The sequence below is a fragment of the Sciurus vulgaris genome, assembly GCF_902686455.1.
Source record: "Sciurus vulgaris genome assembly, chromosome: 3".
In the NCBI taxonomy this organism is placed as follows: domain Eukaryota; kingdom Metazoa; phylum Chordata; class Mammalia; order Rodentia; family Sciuridae; genus Sciurus; species Sciurus vulgaris.
The window spans coordinates 187,042,327-187,060,130 of NC_136463.1; the positions used below are offsets into that span (position 1 = coordinate 187,042,327).

At 48.1% G+C, this 17,804-nt stretch overlaps 1 protein-coding gene across 8 annotated transcripts in view; it reads left to right on the forward strand.

Moving 5' to 3' along the window:
• The window catches only part of TRAF3IP1 (TRAF3 interacting protein 1), a 63,702-nt gene extending 57,410 nt beyond the window's left edge, over positions 1-6,292 (forward strand). For all 8 annotated transcript variants that reach the window (XM_079133932.1, XM_079133931.1, XM_079133934.1 and 5 more), the window contains 2 exons: positions 1,970-2,193; positions 4,146-6,292. In XM_079133932.1, coding sequence (XP_078990058.1) covers positions 1,970-2,193; positions 4,146-4,311 — 390 coding nt within the window. In that variant the 3' untranslated portion in view covers positions 4,312-6,292. The remainder of the gene's footprint in view (positions 1-1,969; positions 2,194-4,145) is intronic.
• Positions 6,293-17,804: the final 11,512 nt, after the last annotated feature.

Consider the following 17,804-nt stretch of genomic DNA (forward strand, 5'->3'; position numbering starts at 1 on the left):
GATTTCTTGGGCATATTTGTGTGGATCTACTTTTGGATTTTCTGTTCCATTGAATACATTCTATCCCTCTGTAAATTAGAGTAGCTATCTAAAAAGTCTTAAAAGTGAATATACTGTTTCTCTATCTTCATTATTTTTCTGAATGTTTTAGCTATTTTAGTTCTGTTGCCTTTTGTATAAATTTTAGGGTGATCTTGTCTATTAAAAATCTTTGGCTGAAGTTTTGATAGGATTTGCATTAACCTTGTGTCCATTTGGGAAGAATTGACGTTTTACCGTATTGACTCTTAGAATCCATGCATATGGTCTCTGCACTTATTTGAATCTCCTTTGGTTCCTTGTATCTTCATTGTTTAGTTTTAGGTATTCAAGTTCCATGTGTGACTTGCTAGACTTACACCCAAACATTTCTCTTATTGAGCAACTGTAAATGGCATATTTTAAATTTCACTGGCCATGTGTTCATTGCCAGTAGAGAGAAAAGTCGTTGATGTTTGTGTGTTTATCTTGTATCTTGCAACCTTGCTGAACTTGCAGCTTAGTTCCACGAGTTCTACCTGTTGTTTCTTTTATTTAGTGTTTTCTGTGTGTCAGGAGTATGTTCAGGCTGCGTGTGGTAGCGCACACCTGCCATCCCAGCAACTTGGGAGGCTAAGGCAGAAGGATAGGGAGTTCAAAGCCAGCCTCAGCAAAAGCGAGGTGCTAAGCAACTCAGTGAGACCCTGTCTCAAAATCAAATACAAAATAGGGCTGGGGATGTGGTCAGTGGTCAAGGGCCCCTGAGTTCAGTCCTTGGCACCCACCCCCTGCAAAAAAAAAAAAAAAGAGTCTGCTCAGGCTTTCCTAGCACTCGTCATGCCCGTGGGTGGAGGGCTGCGTCCCGATCGGCAGATCCTTTGCTCACCTCATGTGCTGTGGGCATGAACTCTGAGAAGGTCAGGTAGCATTGGCTCACTGAGTACAAGTCAGTGATGAGGCTTCCCAGAGAAACAGCGTGCATTTTCCAGGAGAGACTCCTATGCCAAAGTGGTTATCAGTCTTACATCTTATCAGTATACATCAGGCCGGAATGTTGTTCTATGGCAAAGCACTTGCCTCGCATTCACAAAGCCCTGGGTTTGATCCCTGGTTCCAAAAAAGACAATGAAAAGGACCCCCCCCCCCCCCAAATAAGAGAGAAAGAAACAATAATCCTTATCGACATGGATCAGTTCTTGGAATTCAGAGATATCTGTAATAAAAACTGTATGAGGAGACTCTAAACATTGCTTGTCGAAGTCTCAAGAAGCCCTGGCATTGATTGAATGAAGTTTTCCGCTCATCGCCGTGTGCCCACCTCCTTTCCTCCTTTGCCTGCTGCTGTCCAAGCCCTGCCCTTGCCCAGCAGCACCCACCAGGGCCCTGGGACTGTGACTCAGAGCAGCCAGCCATCAGCCTGAATAAGACTGACCCTCTGCCTGCACGGTGCTGCTGGCCATGCGCTCCCTGACCCTCCACCTTCGCTACTGTGTCACCTGTTTCTCTTTCTTTCTTCCTCTTGGAGAGCTGGATTTTGGAGTCATTTGGGATGGTCCGTGGGGTATTGCAAAGTTGCATCCCCTCTCTGTCAGTCCTTTGGGGAAATCATCCCTGCCACTAAGCTCTTGCAACAGTACCTTCAGTAATGTTCTAGTCACTTAGGAACTAAAGTCAATGGTGTAGAAATGTGTCCCTCACACAGATTGACAGGTGCAGACAGACCTGTGTTCCTTTGAGAAGGAAAGGTGTGGGTGCTCCCATGGAGCCTGATGCCTCACATCTACCCTGTCAGGCTCTGTTGCTCCCCATGTTCTAGGAGTGACACCATGTCCCCAGCCAGTGTGGTCGCCACGCTGTACCTTTCTGTCCAGTCCTGTGGTGTTGTGCCTAGCAGGCCCTCCTTTCTATGACTTAGGATACTTCTTTCTCTTCCTGGCTTCCCTACCTGTAGGAGAAATCCTTTGTCTTTGAGTCGTCATGGAAGAAGGAGAAAGATATTGTTTCCAAGGAGATTGAGAAGCTCCGAGTGTCCATTCAGACCTTGTGTAAGAGTGCACTTCCTCTGGGGAAGATTATGGACTATATCCAGGAAGATGTGGATGCCATGCAGAATGAGCTGCAGCTGTGGCACATGGAGAACAAGCAGCATGCAGAGGCGCTGCAGAAGGAGCAGAGGTGGGACAGGGCCTGCAGAAGAGCAGAGGTGGGGGGACCTGCAGAAGGAGCAGGGATGGAGAAGAGCCTGCAGAGGAGGGGAGGGGCCTGCAGAAGGAGCAGAGGTGGGGCAGGGTCTGCAGAAGAGCAGGGGAGAGGGGGGGCCTGCAGAAGGAGCAGAGGTGGGAGGGACCTGCAGAAGGAGCAGAGGAGGGGAGGGGCCTGCAGAAGGAACAGAGGTGGGGAGCAGTATGGAAAAGGAGCAGAGGCCTGATGACAAAGGGGTAGAGTGGGCAATGATGAGGGACCGTAGTGTGCACAGGCCCTGGAGAAATTTCCCCAAACTACTGCCTCTCAATTCTCTTTTTTAACCCTCTACCCCAAGGGGAAACTGGTATTTCTTATTCATTCACCACAGCACACATTTCTTTCAAAAATTAGAAAAGACAGGGAGTTCATGATCACACACGAGATAGATTCGCACGTTACAAACTACAAGGAACTTGGCAGTTGGATCCCTTTTGCCTCATGTGTCTTATCAAAGTAGTGTAACTGCTTACAGTGTCAAAGTATTTTAATGTTTTACTCTAAAAGAAATGCTGAAGAGCCCATGTAAAGTAGTGACTTTAAAAGAAGTATAATAGCCAGGTGCATGCCTGTAATCCCAGCAGCTCTGGAGGTTGAGGCAGGAGGATTGAGAGTTCAAAGCCAGCCTCAGCAAAAGTGAGGTGCTGAGCAACTCAGTGAGACTCTGTCTCTAAATAAAATGCAAAATAGGCTGGGGATGTGGCTCAGTGGTTGAGTGCCCCTGAGTTCAGTCCCCCTGAGGTTCAGTACCTGCCCACCCCCCAAAAAAGAAACCCGTTTTAGGGAAGTGTTTGATGTCCTATGTTCATGTCCTTGCATGTACATCTTGGTACCTGTTCCAGCATGGCTGCTGGTCAGCACTTACATTTTGATTTAAGGGATTGAAAATACCAGTCTTGACAGTTCTTCCTTACAAAACCTGATTTTGCTTTATGGTGAAAGAAAAAAAAAAACAAAAAAAAACAAAAAAAACAAAACAACGACTATTGCTCTTCTTTGTTGTATATTTTAGTTTGTATTTTATGTTTTAAAAACCTAAGAGGCTAGGTGTGTTGGTGCACACCTATAAACCCAGCAGCTCAGGAGGCTGAGGCAGGAGCATCGCAAGTTCAAAGCTAGGCCAAGCAACTTAGTGGAGACCCTGTCTCAAAAAATAAAATAAAATAAAATAAAACGCCCTGGGGGTGTGGCTCAGTGGTTAAATGCCCCTGGGTTCAATCCCTGGTACAGGGAGGGAAAAAACAAGACAAAACCGGGGCTGAGGCTGTCGCTCAGTGGTAGCACACTTGCCTTGGTCTGGAGTCAATCCTCAGCACCACATATAAATAAAATAAAGATATCCTGTCCATTTACAATTTAAAAATATTTTTAAAAAACCCAAAAAACCCCAACAATAGACTATAAAGGGAAGGTTAGTTTTGACTTCAACTTTCCCAAGTATATTTTAGATCCCGTGCACCATTATTTAGTGCAGCAGCTGAGAGGTCTCCTGTCACTGTGTCAGAAAAGTCGCGAAGACTTTCCTGGTGCCAGGAGACCCTGCTGGCCTGTGGCAAGACCTCCTGTCCTCTGGCAGAAGGCGCTGGTCTAGGTGGTGGTCCTTAATGTCCAGGGACATTACTGTGCACCTCTTGGCTGACCGTGGGACTCTGTCGTGTATATAATTTGAGGATTTTAATCCCTCTAGAAAGATTGGCCTCTTCATCTCCTGTTTGCCTTCGCTTTCGGTGTGCAGGGGTTGTGGGAGTGAGAAGCGGCTCTGCCCAGACCTGAGTGGCTCGCCCTTCCTCTTTGGATGTGGTAGACTCGTGCCGTCTCTGGCAGTTTAATTACGAAGCAGATTTAAAATGAGGGGGGCCTGATGTGCACTGGTCGTGTTCCCTCAGTGTCACCGACTGTGCCGTGGAGCCCCTGAAGGTCGAGCTGGCCGAGCTGGAGCAGATGATTAAGGACCAGCAAGACAAGATCTGTGCCGTGAAGGCCAACATCCTAAAGAATGAAGAGAAAATCCAGAAGATGGTGTACAGTATCAACTTGACATCGCGAAGGTGAACACGGAGAATTTCAGTGACGAAAAGTCACCTTTGGTGTGAAAATGGAAAGAAAGCTAGGAAATCCTTGCCCCTGAGTTGCAGCTGGCTGAGAAGGTGGACTGTGTGCAGCATCGTCTTCAGCCCGCGCATCTGAGCCCTGAAAGGCCAGCACGTTGAATGTGGGCAGCCATGTGTCCCTCCTCCTGGCTGGACCCCTTGTTGGTTATAAATGCTCTTCAGAACAAGTTTGTGAGAGGTTTTTTTGCAAGCCTGATCTCTTTCTCTCTAGCTGTTAGTCCTGTACCAGAATTCTCATGCAGGTAAGTGATGTTGGCACCCAGGAAATGTCCTTTATTTTCATTTTTGAGTCAGGACTTACTGCATTGGCCCCAAATGAAGGGTCACCTTGAACTTTCTGATGGGCACTTTATACATAGACTGAGGCCTGAAAATCATCAAATTATATTTTAAATTTCCAGCTGAAAAGGGTGGATCAGAGCCTGTATCCTTAGGTACGTGTCAACTGCTGGGTTATTTTTCTTCCTCTTCGTGATTGCATAGACTTCTTTATGAGGTGATCTTATTGGCCTTGTTAACTTCTGCTTGTGTTTCTGGCCCTTGACGTTTACAAACGGACTCGAGAGATTTCAGTGTGGCTGTTGAGGTCCTCGTCTGATATGGATTGTCCCAGGGACACTTTGCTTTCCTCACGCTTCGCCCCGTGCTTGCCCTGTAGTCAGCACGAGCAGACCCCGTCCCATAGGAAGAGGCCTTCTGTGGGAGGCAGTGGCGTCCTCCTTTTCCTGCGCATAGGCCTGTGCACCGTGTACCAGAGGCAGGGGCCTCAGGAGAAGCCACATCCAGGAGACTTAGAGGATATGCCAATACCAAAAGTTTTTTGATGTTACCACTTTTTTTGGAAATTGTTTTTTAAAGGAAAGTTATGGATTTTTTTAAACCTGGTGTGTGTTTTGTTGTCCACTTAATGCAATATTGCGTGTGCTTCCCGAGTCTTCAGTCACTGCGCAGAGGGTCGTGTGTGGAGTTGTACTTGGCGGTCCTGAGGCTGGCTCCTGGCCCTCCTCCCTCAGGTGTCTTGTTACTGTGTGAACGGAGGGTCTGCGTCCGCGGGAGCGTTTCTGACGAGGTCAGCCCGGTGGCACAGCTTGTTTCAGTTGTGGCACAGGCCCTCTGAGGTGGCCGTGTGGCTCGTGCACTGCGTGCCAGGAGCAGCGTGTGGAGACCTGCAGCCGCCTCCTGTGGGCGTCCTGCAGCCCCTTTGACCTCGTTGCCCTTGTTGGTGAACAGTCCTCCATGTATTTACAGTCTCTTTCCTACTGATTGAGTGGCTCAGCCGTGACCCTGAGTGGTTCCTGTTCTGCTTCAGGTGAAGCCACAGGCCTCTCGTGACCTTGTACTCGTGAGGAGGATTTGTGTGTTGCAGAAATTGCATAATTGTATGTGAACAAACTTTTGTATGAAGTAGTCTGTCAAATTGTATCATAAAGTTTATTTTTCTTTTATATGTGAATCATAAAAATGATCACCTATTTTTTCTATAAGTGTATGAATTGTACAATTCAGTTCACCCATGGAAAAAATCATCAGCATTTGAATTTTTAGTTTTCCAAGGTGTGTAGGAAAATATATCTTTTACTTCCTGTTGTAACACCCTTTTCTAAATTAACTGAAGTTTTATAAGACAGTGAAGTATTTACCAGAAATTTTAATATCACTTAAAAAGTTTGTGAGGGTCTCTGCATGTGGCTGTTACTGTATCTTATGATCTACAAATTAAATCCTAATCTTATTTAACATTTTGAGGGACTGTACCAATGGAATTCTTAAGTATTTTCCTCTACTATGACTTATAAGTGCTGGAGTTATTCTTTGGGAGTTTGATTTTACAAATTCAGTGATACTAATTTATGTTCAAAGGAGATGTGTAAATCTTTTTTGGAAAAAATAGTTCAAGACTAAAATCTAAAATTTGAACTTTCCACTTTGATATTCACACTTGTTTTTCTTTAAAATAATCAACCTTGGCTGGAGTTGTGGCTCAGTGATTGAGCACTTGCCTACCATGTGTGAGGCTTTGGGTTCAATTCTCAGCACCGCATATAAATAAATAAAAATAAAGGTCCATCAACAACAACTGAAAAAAAAAAAAAAATCACCCTTTAAAAAAAACAGTGACTGAGACCAGAGAAGGCCGAAGACAGCTTCCAGGGCACGAGTGCACTTGGGGACTGGGCTGTGGGGCTCCGGGCGGCGTTGTGGCACACGAGGGAAAGGACAGCCAGAGCCTTTCTCTGACTCACAAAGGGCAGAAGGCGCGCACAAAAATCTGCTTTAAAACGAAGCCACAGGCAAACAGGGTCATCTGTCGCCATCACAGAGCTGGATGTGGCTCCCAGTCTGGGAACTTCTGCCCAGGGGCACAGAGAGCTGGTCATCTCATCCGGGAGGCCTTAGAGGAGACCGGAGTTGATACCGCCGTTTACCGGAGACGAGTTCTGCTTCCTCAGGTGTTGAAGATTGAACACTAGAGAAGCAGCCAAGGCAAGCAGATTAAGCGGGTTTTATTTAAAGGTGATAATACAGACTTCTGCCGGCAGGAAGAAGGGGGCCATGGCTGATGTTCTAAAGTCCCAAGAAGTGAGCGCACCCTACATCTTTTATAGGTTAGGGTCTCTTTTGTTCTCCAGTTCTCTCCCCTTATCTCTCCTTCCTGTCTACATGACTAGGCCTGGTTTTGCAGGTGAGATGTAAAAAGTGAGAAGTAGATGGGGCAGGGGGCGGGCCAAGTGATTCAGCCGGGCAAGGGCCCGGGGGCGTTGACTAGCAGCTCCCTGCCTGCAGTCCCTGACAAGGACAGGTGGATTTGGTGATCAGAGATCCTCACCTTCCATTCTCCAAGCAGCAGTCTCCAGCTTCGGAGGCAGATGCTCTCATGGCCTCCATTGCCTCGATTTGACCTGATTCCCTATTTCTACACTAACTGCTTGTCCCCAGTTCTGGCTTCAGTGTGACTGCCCTTTGGGTCCTCAGGGTTTAGTGTGGCAAAGCAGAACTTGGGAATGGCAGAGGAAGGCAAGCGGGCCCTCGGAGGGGAAGCATCGCTGCCCCAGGTGCCTGCGAGCTGCCCCTGGATCTGGCGAGGACACTGAGGCCCTGGGCTTGTTTTTCCAGGAGGCACTTGGTCAGCATAGTTTATGCAAGCCTTATGCTGGCGCAAGTGAAGCCCTGGTCACGATCCCTCCTGCTTGTCCTGTGCTGACATTGCGGGGCTGGGGGGACTGTGTGTGTGTGTGTGTGTGTGTGTGTGTGTGTTACTGGGGCGTTTTGGTCAGCTTTTCGTCACTGTGACCAAGACCCACAGGAACAACTTGGAGGGTGTAAGCACCCAGAAACCACTCTGGACACGGAACTCACACCGGAGAGTTTATTAAGTGGACAGAGTGTCTCCCTGCAGGTGAGAGAGAGTGTGCTCACGAGAGAGAGTGTGCAAGCCAGGAGGAGAGGGAGAATGGCGGGGGAGTCGTTCTTAGGCAGTGGAATTCCATGGGCTAACACCAGTGGATCAGTGGTTGGCGAGGAGGATTGCGGGCTAACGATCTGGACCAGTTCTGTCTGGAAAGTTCGGGAGCTAATGACTTGGGTTGTTAAGGTGGTGTGGGGGAGCGGAATAATGGCGGTGGCAAATGGCAGGTCTGACGCCAACAGAGGGAAAGTCTCAGGTTCCGGCCACAGCCAGCCCACTCCACAGCTCTGGCCCCAGTGAGGCAGAAGAGCTCGGTGAGGAAGGGTGTGTGGACGGTAGTCACTTGGTTCCTGGCAGCCAAGAAGCAGAGCTCTGCTCAAAGGCACCCCCAACCCTGCAGCCTCACCCTGCCTGAATGCGGCCACCACCCAGTCCATCCCTGTCAGGATGGGTCCAGTGAATAGGTTGCAGCCTTCATAACCTGACCATTTCCCCTGGACAGGTGAGCCATAACCTGGGGGTTGGACCCAGGGCCTAGCACGTGTGAGGCAAGCACCATACCAAATAAGTCCATATTTTTTTCTTTATTCAGCAGGAGAAAATAAATTTAAATGGCTTTTCAACCATGAAACTTATTTTTAAGACTATTTACAGCTGCATTTAAAATTTATCAGTTTCTCAAACCAAGCGAATTGGTCTTTCTGGTAAGAAAAGGGTTCAGACAGTGGGTGTGGCAGCCTGCAGGGCCAGTTCTGCTGCAGGTTCCGAGGGCCCAAGCCTTGCGCTGGCCTGGTGGATTCAGTTCCCCTTCCGCTCTCAGCAAAACCCCCCCAGGGCCCGCCAGTGCCTGCCAGTACCCACCCGTACCCGCCAGTGCCCGCCAGTGCCGTGACATGAATCACAGCCCGCCTCAGTCTGTCTTTCAGAACCTCGGTCAGCGCCACTGCTCGCCTGGCCTGCTGTGGTTTTGCAGAGGACCGCTGCTGTCCCCGCGGCATTGGGGTAGGTCTAGTGTGGGCACGGTCCTGGTGGAATGGCGATGGATCGCCTCCCTCCCCACTGATTTGAGTGAGGCTGGCGTGGCCCTCGGGCAGTGGCTGGTGGTGTGAAGGGACGGGCTCTGAGCACAGGGTGCCCTGAGTGTCACTGTGGGTACTGTGGCCACAGTGGCTCTGCCGCTCCCCTGCTTTCCCCGGAGGTCACTGGGCCTGATACGGCAGTGTGCAGGAGCCCTAGGCCTCGGGCACTGGGCAGGGTGTCCTGTGCTTTGGGACAGGGTGCAGAATGGGCCCTGGCTTCCTCCTTGGCTGAAGGACTTAGCTACTGGCTGGCGTTTTGAGCTGGTGTTGTCCTGAGAGGAGTTTTCAGGTGGGCCTGTCCCTTGGCAGAGGGCCGTGAATCCAGGGCTTCCTTCTGCTTCCGCTCCCCAGCCAACCCCTACCCTGGAACAGTGGTGTGGAAGGAGCACAGGGTTTGGAGTTGGGGACCAGTTTGTCATGTGACTTTCTTCCTCTGTCACTGAGCCTCCGTTGTCCATTGGTGGTCACTGGAGAACATTCAGGCTGGCTGCACAGAGGGCTGAGGCCCGTGGGGTGGGTGGGCCCTCTGTGGGGTGGGGTGAGGAGAGTGGGAAGTTTGTGGTCTCAGCCAGGCATGTGAACTGTGGAGCTGACGGGGTAATCGTTCCAGGAAACATTTGTTTTCCTGAAGGACGTGAAATCCTGGGTCTTGAGCAGCGAGGAACCAGCCAAGCTGTTGTAGGCGCTCCTGGGGAAAGCAGTGGCCTGCCGCCTGCGGGGCAGACAGGGCCAGGTGAGCACAGCGAGGGCACCCTGGAGGAGGGAGATGCCAGCACTTGCCAGGCGAATAGGAGGCCCTTGTGAGACCTGGGTGAGCTGGTGCAGGACACCCAACAGGAGGCTGGACTCCTGAGGGGTCTGCAGTCCCTGTGTCCAGTTCTGGTGTGGGCACTCTGCTGGGCACTAGTGAGGGTGAAGCCACCCAGAAGCCCTAGGTCCCCCTGCCCTCCTGCAGCCTAGCCCAAGACAAAACAGGAGAAGTCTACTGCTGGGGACCCCACAGCCAAGGTCCTGGGGGTGTCCCTAGAGCCTGGGGGCCTTTGCTGACATCCCTGCAGGGCTAGGGAGAAGACTGGGTGGGATTGTGCTGGGGCCTTTGGGGCCATGGGGCCATTTGTAGATGGACATCCTTTCTCACCAACTTACTCTGAAAATTGAACCCAGTTATTAAAACAGCAACAACAACCAAATGAGATTATTGAAATCTAAGCCAATTTTATAGTTTGCCTAGAAAAAATTGAAAAAAAAAAAAGATTAATTTGTCTCCCTGCATTAAGATAGACCATAAAGCTATACTCGCTAAAGCAGACAGGCACTGCACGGGACAGGTGACCCAAGGAACAGGACAGGAGCCCCGACCAGGCGATGAGTTGGAGATCTCAGTTTCTGATAAGTGTGGCAGTGTCTCAAGGCAGAAGAATTTCATACTGTCCAGGTAAGTGGTGTCTGGACACATGGTCATCAGCCTGGCAAGCATACCATCGCCTTCTCACCTCACATCACAGGGCAGTCTTCAGAGTGTGAGCGCTTCCGGAAGCATGGCAGTGCTGGAAGTGACTGGGGCGCTCCTTCCGTGTGTTTCCGTTTATCACGTTTCTGAGCACATTTGCCAGCGTCTGCTTCACGCGAGGTGGCTGGGGCAGGACTGTGGCCCTGCGCAGAGAGCCTGGTGAGCACTGTACACATCTGGGCCAGCAGGAACTTCCTGAGGACAAAGAGATGATGTTGGTCTGTCCACGAAAAACTGACACCTGACTCCACTAAAAAGTCCACGTTTGCAAATAGCCAAGCAAAAGTAAAAACAAAAAAATTTGCAACATGTCTAACAAAGAGTTAATGTTCATAGTAGACTTTTTAATTAGTAAAAACAGCCCAGTTGAACAGTGGAAGGAGGACATAAATGGCAGTCAAATGACGGAGAAGGATGGGAGCCTATCAGCGTTCAGCCTCTGAGAGCCCGGGGACCTCAACAGGAAGAGAAGTCTCCCAGGCTCCAGTCCAGCCAGACAAAGTCCCTTGGCCTGTTTAACTTTGGGTAGTTATCTAAATTTTTAAATTACCTAGATTTTTTGCTTCATCAGCACTCTGGGCTGATCCACATGTCCCCACATCTGTGGCTTGCTGTCAGGGTCCGTGGTGACCAGTTACAGATGATGAGAGGATCACTCAGCAGGCATGGGCTCTCTGGGGGTGTAGGCTGGTCGCCTCTAGAAATTGGGCTCAGAGCACAGTGGCACACACTCTTCAAAGATGGTCAGTGGTAACCCGCTCGCCTAGCATGTGTGAGGCCCTGGGTTTGATCCTCAGCACCACATGAAAATAAAGGTATTACATCCACCTACAACTTAAAAATGTATATATTTAAAAAAAAAAAAAGGTTAAAGCAGTTGAGACTCTGTGGCGGGTTGAGGATGTGGTGGTGTAAGCTGTTCAGTACTTTTGGGGGGTATTTTGAATGCTTCTCAAGATTCAAAACAGGACTGTTGGGGCTGGCATCGTGGCTCAGTGGTAGAGCGCTTGCCTAGCATGTGTGAGGCATTGGGTTCCATCCTCAGCACCGCATATAAATAAGTGAATTAAAATAAAGGTCTATCAACATCTTAAAAAAATTAAAAAAACAAAACAGGACTATTTTGCTAACAGAAGAACAAGTGACTGTCTCACTGGAAGTGGGCTGAACCCATTCTCAGGGACCCAGGCCATGGTGAAACAGAACCAGGCTCTCTCTGGGGAAGGTGGTGTGGATGCCCAGGTAGATGGTGAGCACCCAGTTGAAACTGGTTTGAAAATCAGGATTGGATCCTCGATTCCCCGATGTTGAAGATTAAACACCTGAGAAATGCTGAGGCAAGAAAATAAGTTGTATTTAAGGGCTAGAACTGAGAGAGAGCAGCAGGGAGAGATAGAGAAAGAGAGAGATTGCTCCAGAGAGGAGGGAGCCCAGAGCTGGTGCCTGTGGGAGTGGGGGTGCCTTGTCCCTTTGTAGATTTCAGGTTTCCTTCTCATGCCCCTTTCTCCCATCCTGCCTATTTGGTGCCCAAAAGGCAGGAAGAGAGCCACAGGGCGTGATTGCTTGTGTTGGAAGGTGATGGCTGGTGTGGTCCCCCTTCACGTGGCCTAGAGTTTCAAAGAGAAGTCCCCTTGTTCCCTGGGGTTGAGCTGACCTCAGAGGGCAAGACCCAAATATTGGGTATTTTCTTTCTTAATCCTTTTACTTCCTGATCTTTAATCTCCACTTTTTGGTCTTAAACATCCAACAAGCCAGTTTTACCAGTCTTAAAGTAGGAGTACTAGGTTTTAACTTTAATGTTATAACTTTACAGTTATTTACCCCTTATATTTACTTGGGGTCAGTGTTAGTACTGAAAGTTAGCCTTACATCTTGTCTGTCCTATAGGTGATGGCCTATATATCAAATTAACCCAGGTTGTTATATTTAAAGTTGTACTTTTGTAAGTCATTAACAGATAATAGTTACAAAGTTTACAAGTAAACTATAAAATGAAGTTACTAGTAAAGATGCATTGAGTTTGTATAATAGCTATGAACCAAGAAACATAATTTTTATAATCCCAAACCTTCAAAGTTTAGCTTGAAGAACACCAGCTTGGTAAAATACTTTTCTAAATGTATGTTTTGAAGAGTTACAAACTTGGAAGATACGAGTATATCTAGCATAAAAAGAAGCCAGTAACAGCAGCACAATTACATTGATATTCTTAAGTTTAGCTTTAAAAAAATTCAAAATCTGTAATGTAGTATAATACTCTAAAATAATTTAATTGAAACCCAACTGAAACCTTTGTACTCTTTGTATATAAAATTACACCTGATAGAATCTTAACTCTTAGTCACCTTGTTTTTAGTGAAAACACAGAAACAAAGCAACCATAAACCTTTTTATTTTATTTCCCAATTTATGAAAACATTTAATGTTTAAATATATTACCTTATGAAATTTAAGAAGTCAAGAGTATTTGATTTTATATTTAGCAGTTGATGTTTTAGCACTTTAACTTTGTTTAGCACTTTAATCAGATGTCTCCTCTAACACATTTATGATTATTAATCCCATTTATTTAATCTAATTTACTCAATTTACCTGTAAAAAAACAAGATATCAGACAAGTGTAGTTAACAGTATTAGCCATGTCTTCCCTGTTAAAGAAAAATCCTAGAAACAATGGATATTGCATTGTAGACTTCTTATAGAAACCAACACTCTTGTTTATTTTCTGACCACCTAGAAAAACTTACGAGTTAGTAATTTTAAAGACATCTTTACTCTCATCTGTTTACCTAATTTAAATTGAACCCTTTTTTTTTAAAGTCATGTAAACCCAAAGGTATTTGGATCCATTTCTCATTTAAATTTTGATTTATGAGTACTCACTTATCTATATGCCAATTTTGATACCATGTACATGATATATGGACACAAGCACATGTGTAGACAACAATACAATACACAGGAAACAAAGATCTTGTAGCTTTTTGTAGATAGATCTCCACAGGTAGGAGACAACACCACAGATGTTTACTAAAGCCTCTATTAGAGTTAACCTGTTAGAAATTAAAATAGAGCCTATCAGACTTTTACAGTGTGACTTAAACTTAGGGTAGGCCTGTATAGCTGGAAATCCTCAGTGTAAAGTCTAACGGCCATGGTGGACACTGAAACCAAAGGGTAGGTGGCCGCTTGTCCTTGATGGCTGTCAGATTTATTCCCAACATCACCGTGTGTGTCCTTAGGATTTTGGAAAAGGAGATTCTCCAATGTATTTGAGAGCCAACCCTTGAAAAATTGGCCTCTGAACAAAGAGTGTAAAACCCTCTATAGTTAGATAAAATAAGACTTATCAGAAAACTACATTAATTTAGGCACACAGGATCAAATGTGAATTCACCATAAAACCATCAACTGAAAGACAGAAAAGTTTAAAAAACAGGAGTTCTTAAAAAAAATGACACAGCTGTAATTACCCTAGTAAAGGAGCATGCAGAACCCCTTTATCAGATCAGAGTGCACTTCTGGGTCAGATTAGAGTCAGCCCAGATAGTTCAAGCATTTGAGAGTCCCGAGGTCCTCAGGTAGATTCTCAAGTAAAGAAGACTTGTATTGATGAGATCAGTCCATTCTCCTCCTGTGCTGTAGTGTTCAGGGAGGAACTTGTTAAGAATGTCGGTGGCAGAGCGCGAGAGCAATAGGACAGCCATGTCGGTCCCACAGTGGCTTCATTTAAAAGTGACACCTTTTTCCCTGCTTTGGTCTCAGACCAGTTTGGATGATACCCTCTGCATTTCAGGTGCAAGCCTTGGAGAGAGAGAGATCTGGCAGAAGCTAAGAAGTAAAGGGAGCGACTATTCTGGGCTTGAGAGGAAAAACCTCATACTTAGGGCATTTAGCCATTGTTTCTTTTGTAAAATCAGTCTCCTTAGGTGTGGTGCTACAGTTGTTTTCTCTGGAGACCCTTTTCATTCCCCAGTTGGTAATCAGGCCAGGTGTGGTTGCTGGAAGTTACAAGACATCTCCTTTTCCGACTGTGACTGGGTTATTTCCCAGGGTTGGCAGCAGACAACGAGGCACTTTCTGAGCATGTGTGGGTCACACTTACCCGTTTTCCAGCACGCCAGCTAGTGGTGGACCTGGCATAACTGTGGAGAAGGAAGCTCCCATCTGAGTGTGTTTCCTTGGGGACAGCTCCCCAGTTGAGCTTGTGACGGTCAGCAAACCCTTCTCGCCGCGTGGTCCTGCCAGACCTATTGCTGTGCAGTCACAGGATGCAGGAGCCTTTGCTCGCCACATGCCGAAGACCGTGCAGAGTCCAGGCGTAGCGGCATGACTCATCCTCTCTTGCCACTGTGAACTGCCAGACATGATAACCCAGGGAAGAGAATGACCTCAGGTGGGGTATACTTCTCTGCTCTGTGGGCTGGAGGCCTCTCCGGAGGGTGAGGAGGAGTGGTTGGCAGACGCCTAACACCCTGTCCTCTGAGGAGTTTGTGGAAGGGATGAATTGAAAAGCCTCCCCAAAGAAAATCTTTGCCACCCATACTTCAGATAGAGCACTAATTTCCAGAATATATAAAGAACTCAAAAAACTCTACACCAAGAATAATACAAATAACCCAATCAACAAATGGGCTAAGGAAATGAACAGACACTTCACAGAAGAAGATGTACAAGCAATCAACAAACATATGAAAAAATGTTCAACATCTCTAGTAATAAGAGAAATGCAAATCAAAACTACACTAAGATTCCATCTCACCCCAATTAGAATGGCGATTATCAAGAATACAAGCAACAACAGGTGTTGGAGAAGATGTGGGGAAAAAGGTACACTCATACATTGCTGGTGGGACTGCAAATTAGTGCAGTCACTCTGGAAAGCAGTGTGGAGATTCCTTAGAAAACTTGGAATGGAACCACCATTTGACCCAGCTATCCCACTCCTCGGCCTATACCCAAATGTCCCGACCCGCAGGACTTCAACAGAAACCTGGAGAGGAGAGCGGGGATTGAGAGAGACAAGAGACACAGGAAATGGAGACAAGACAAAAGCCTGATCAAGTCTCGATTATTAGGGGAATAAACACAGTTAATATAAAGTACAAAAACCAATCAGAGGAAAGCACGCGAAGGCAAGACTAGTCTTGCGCCAGAACTCGAATAAGGAAGTGTAGTTGGCCAATCATGAAGCACCACGCAATCTAGTCTGATGCACCTGGTATAGTCTGACAGGTGTGTAAACAGGTAGAGGCACGCCCGCCAGCATCCGACAGGCGCCATCTTAGCTCAGCATGAGGCAAGGCAGGGTGTGTGACCTGCTAGCTCCGGACACCCAAAGGACTTAAAATCAGCATACTACAGAGATTCAGCCACATCAATGTTCATAGCGGCTCAATTCACAGTAACCAGACTATGGAACCAACCTAGATGCCCTTCAATTGATGACTGGATAAAGAAACTGTGGTATATATATACAATGGAACATTACTCAGCCATAAAGAATAATAAAATTATGGCATTTGCAGGCAAATGGATGATATTGGAGAATATCATGTTAAGTGAGATAAGCCAATCTCAAAAATCCAAAAGAGGAATGATCTCACTGATAAGCAGATGATGACACTTAATGGGGGGTGGGAGGGGGACAAGAATGGAGCAAGGAGGGACTGTATAGAGGGAAAAGAGGGGTGGGAGGGGTGGGGGGAAGGAAAAAATAATGGAATGAATCAAACATTACTCTATGTAAATATATGAATATGCAAATGGTATGCTGTTACTCCATGTACAAACAGAAACAACATGTATCCCATTTGTTTACAATAAAAATAAAAAAAAAAAGAAAAGCCTCCCCAAAACAGCCAGAGAAACTCGTGGAACCCAGAAATAACAGTGGGGAAAATCCCTGCAGGCTTACAGTGGCTTAATGTGTGGGCAGCGGCAACCTAGGCGCTTCCTTAGGAATCGTCCTCCACGGCTGGAGTCTGGCTGGCGATGGGAGGGAGTGCTCGGGAGGAGTGAGCGCAGGACGGCAGCACGGCTCATCAGGAGGCTCATGTCCCCGGGCTTCCACTCAGCCCCACTTAAGACCGTCCCCACAGGGTACCCGTAAGGGCTGTCTGGAGTGGAGGTCGGGAAGAAGGCTTTAAGAGTCACCAGGGAGTGGCCCAGCCAGAATCTCGCAGTTGTTCCAACCCTTCGTTCCTCGCTCCGGGCCTGGACAGGACAATGAGATGGCTTTGGCAGAACCCAACATGCCTGAGTTGCAGGACGGAGCCTAGGCGCCACCTCGGCCGTGAATCCTGTCCCCGAGTCTTGTAGAATGGCGGCTCGCGCTAGCTGCATTTAACTAGCCAATGTGTGCCCGTCATGTCCTCCAGAAAGGAAGAGACCGAAAGGCGCCTCAGGAAGATGTGGGGTGTGGAGGACTTACCTTGGTGCTGATCCTGGCCGAGCCCCCAGCTGAAGCCAGCCTGGAAAATCAGTTGAAGTTATGGAATAGGAGAGAGAGAGAGAGAGAGAGAGAGAGAGAGAGAGACAGGGAGACAGGCAGACTCACTCTAGAGAGGAGGGAGCCAGAGCGGGTGCCCCAGGGAGCGGGGTGTCTTGCCCCTTTAAGATCCTAGGCTTCCTTTCTTCTCAGGCCCCCTCCTCCCGAAGGCAGTGGGAAGAGAGCCAGGGGGTGACTGCTTCTGGGGAAGGTGTGGCCCTTCTCCTCCCTGCCGGGCTGTTGGCACCCAGGCGAGGGAAGTGCTGAGCCCCCTTCCCTTCCCTTTCCTGGATAACCCGCTACCTGTCTGTCCTCTGCCCGTTCACCACTCGCTAAGCACGCAGGCAGACAGGGGCTCCGCCGCTCCTCCCGGCTCCCCCACCAGCTCCACTGCTGGCCCTCACCCGGGAGGCCCTGTGTTCCAGGCCTCAGCAGGTGTGGCCGCAGGAGCCCCAGGCTGCCCGCTGAAGGATGGGGAGCCGGGAGGCCCGTCCGCCCTCACCTTGCCCTTCTCCCAGCCCAGGGCGAACATGGCCTTTCTCTCCTGAATAGAAACCATCCTCCTGGGGTTTGCCTGGCGCACCTCACTCAGACCCCGGGAGAGTGGCCCTGCCACTGTGCCTGCTCCTTTTCCAGAAAGCCTGTTGGGCGGTTTCCACAGTTTGTATTCAGACCCCCTGTGACCACATGCTGGTTGGTGTTCAGGGCCTGCTGGACCCTGGGACCGGGCTTGGCATGCACTCTGTTGAGGAAGCTCTTGGCTGACTTGGGAGCTACAGGGGAAGAGAGGAGGACCCTGGTGCACTCTTGCTGCCTCCTGTGAGCCTCCGTAGCTGGGGGTCAGTCTTGCCTCACCATTCCATGGATGAGGAGCAAGTTACAGCTTATCCTTTTCAGGCAGATGGGCCTGGTGAGTAGACAGAGGAGGGGCTGCCCAGCACCAAGGCAG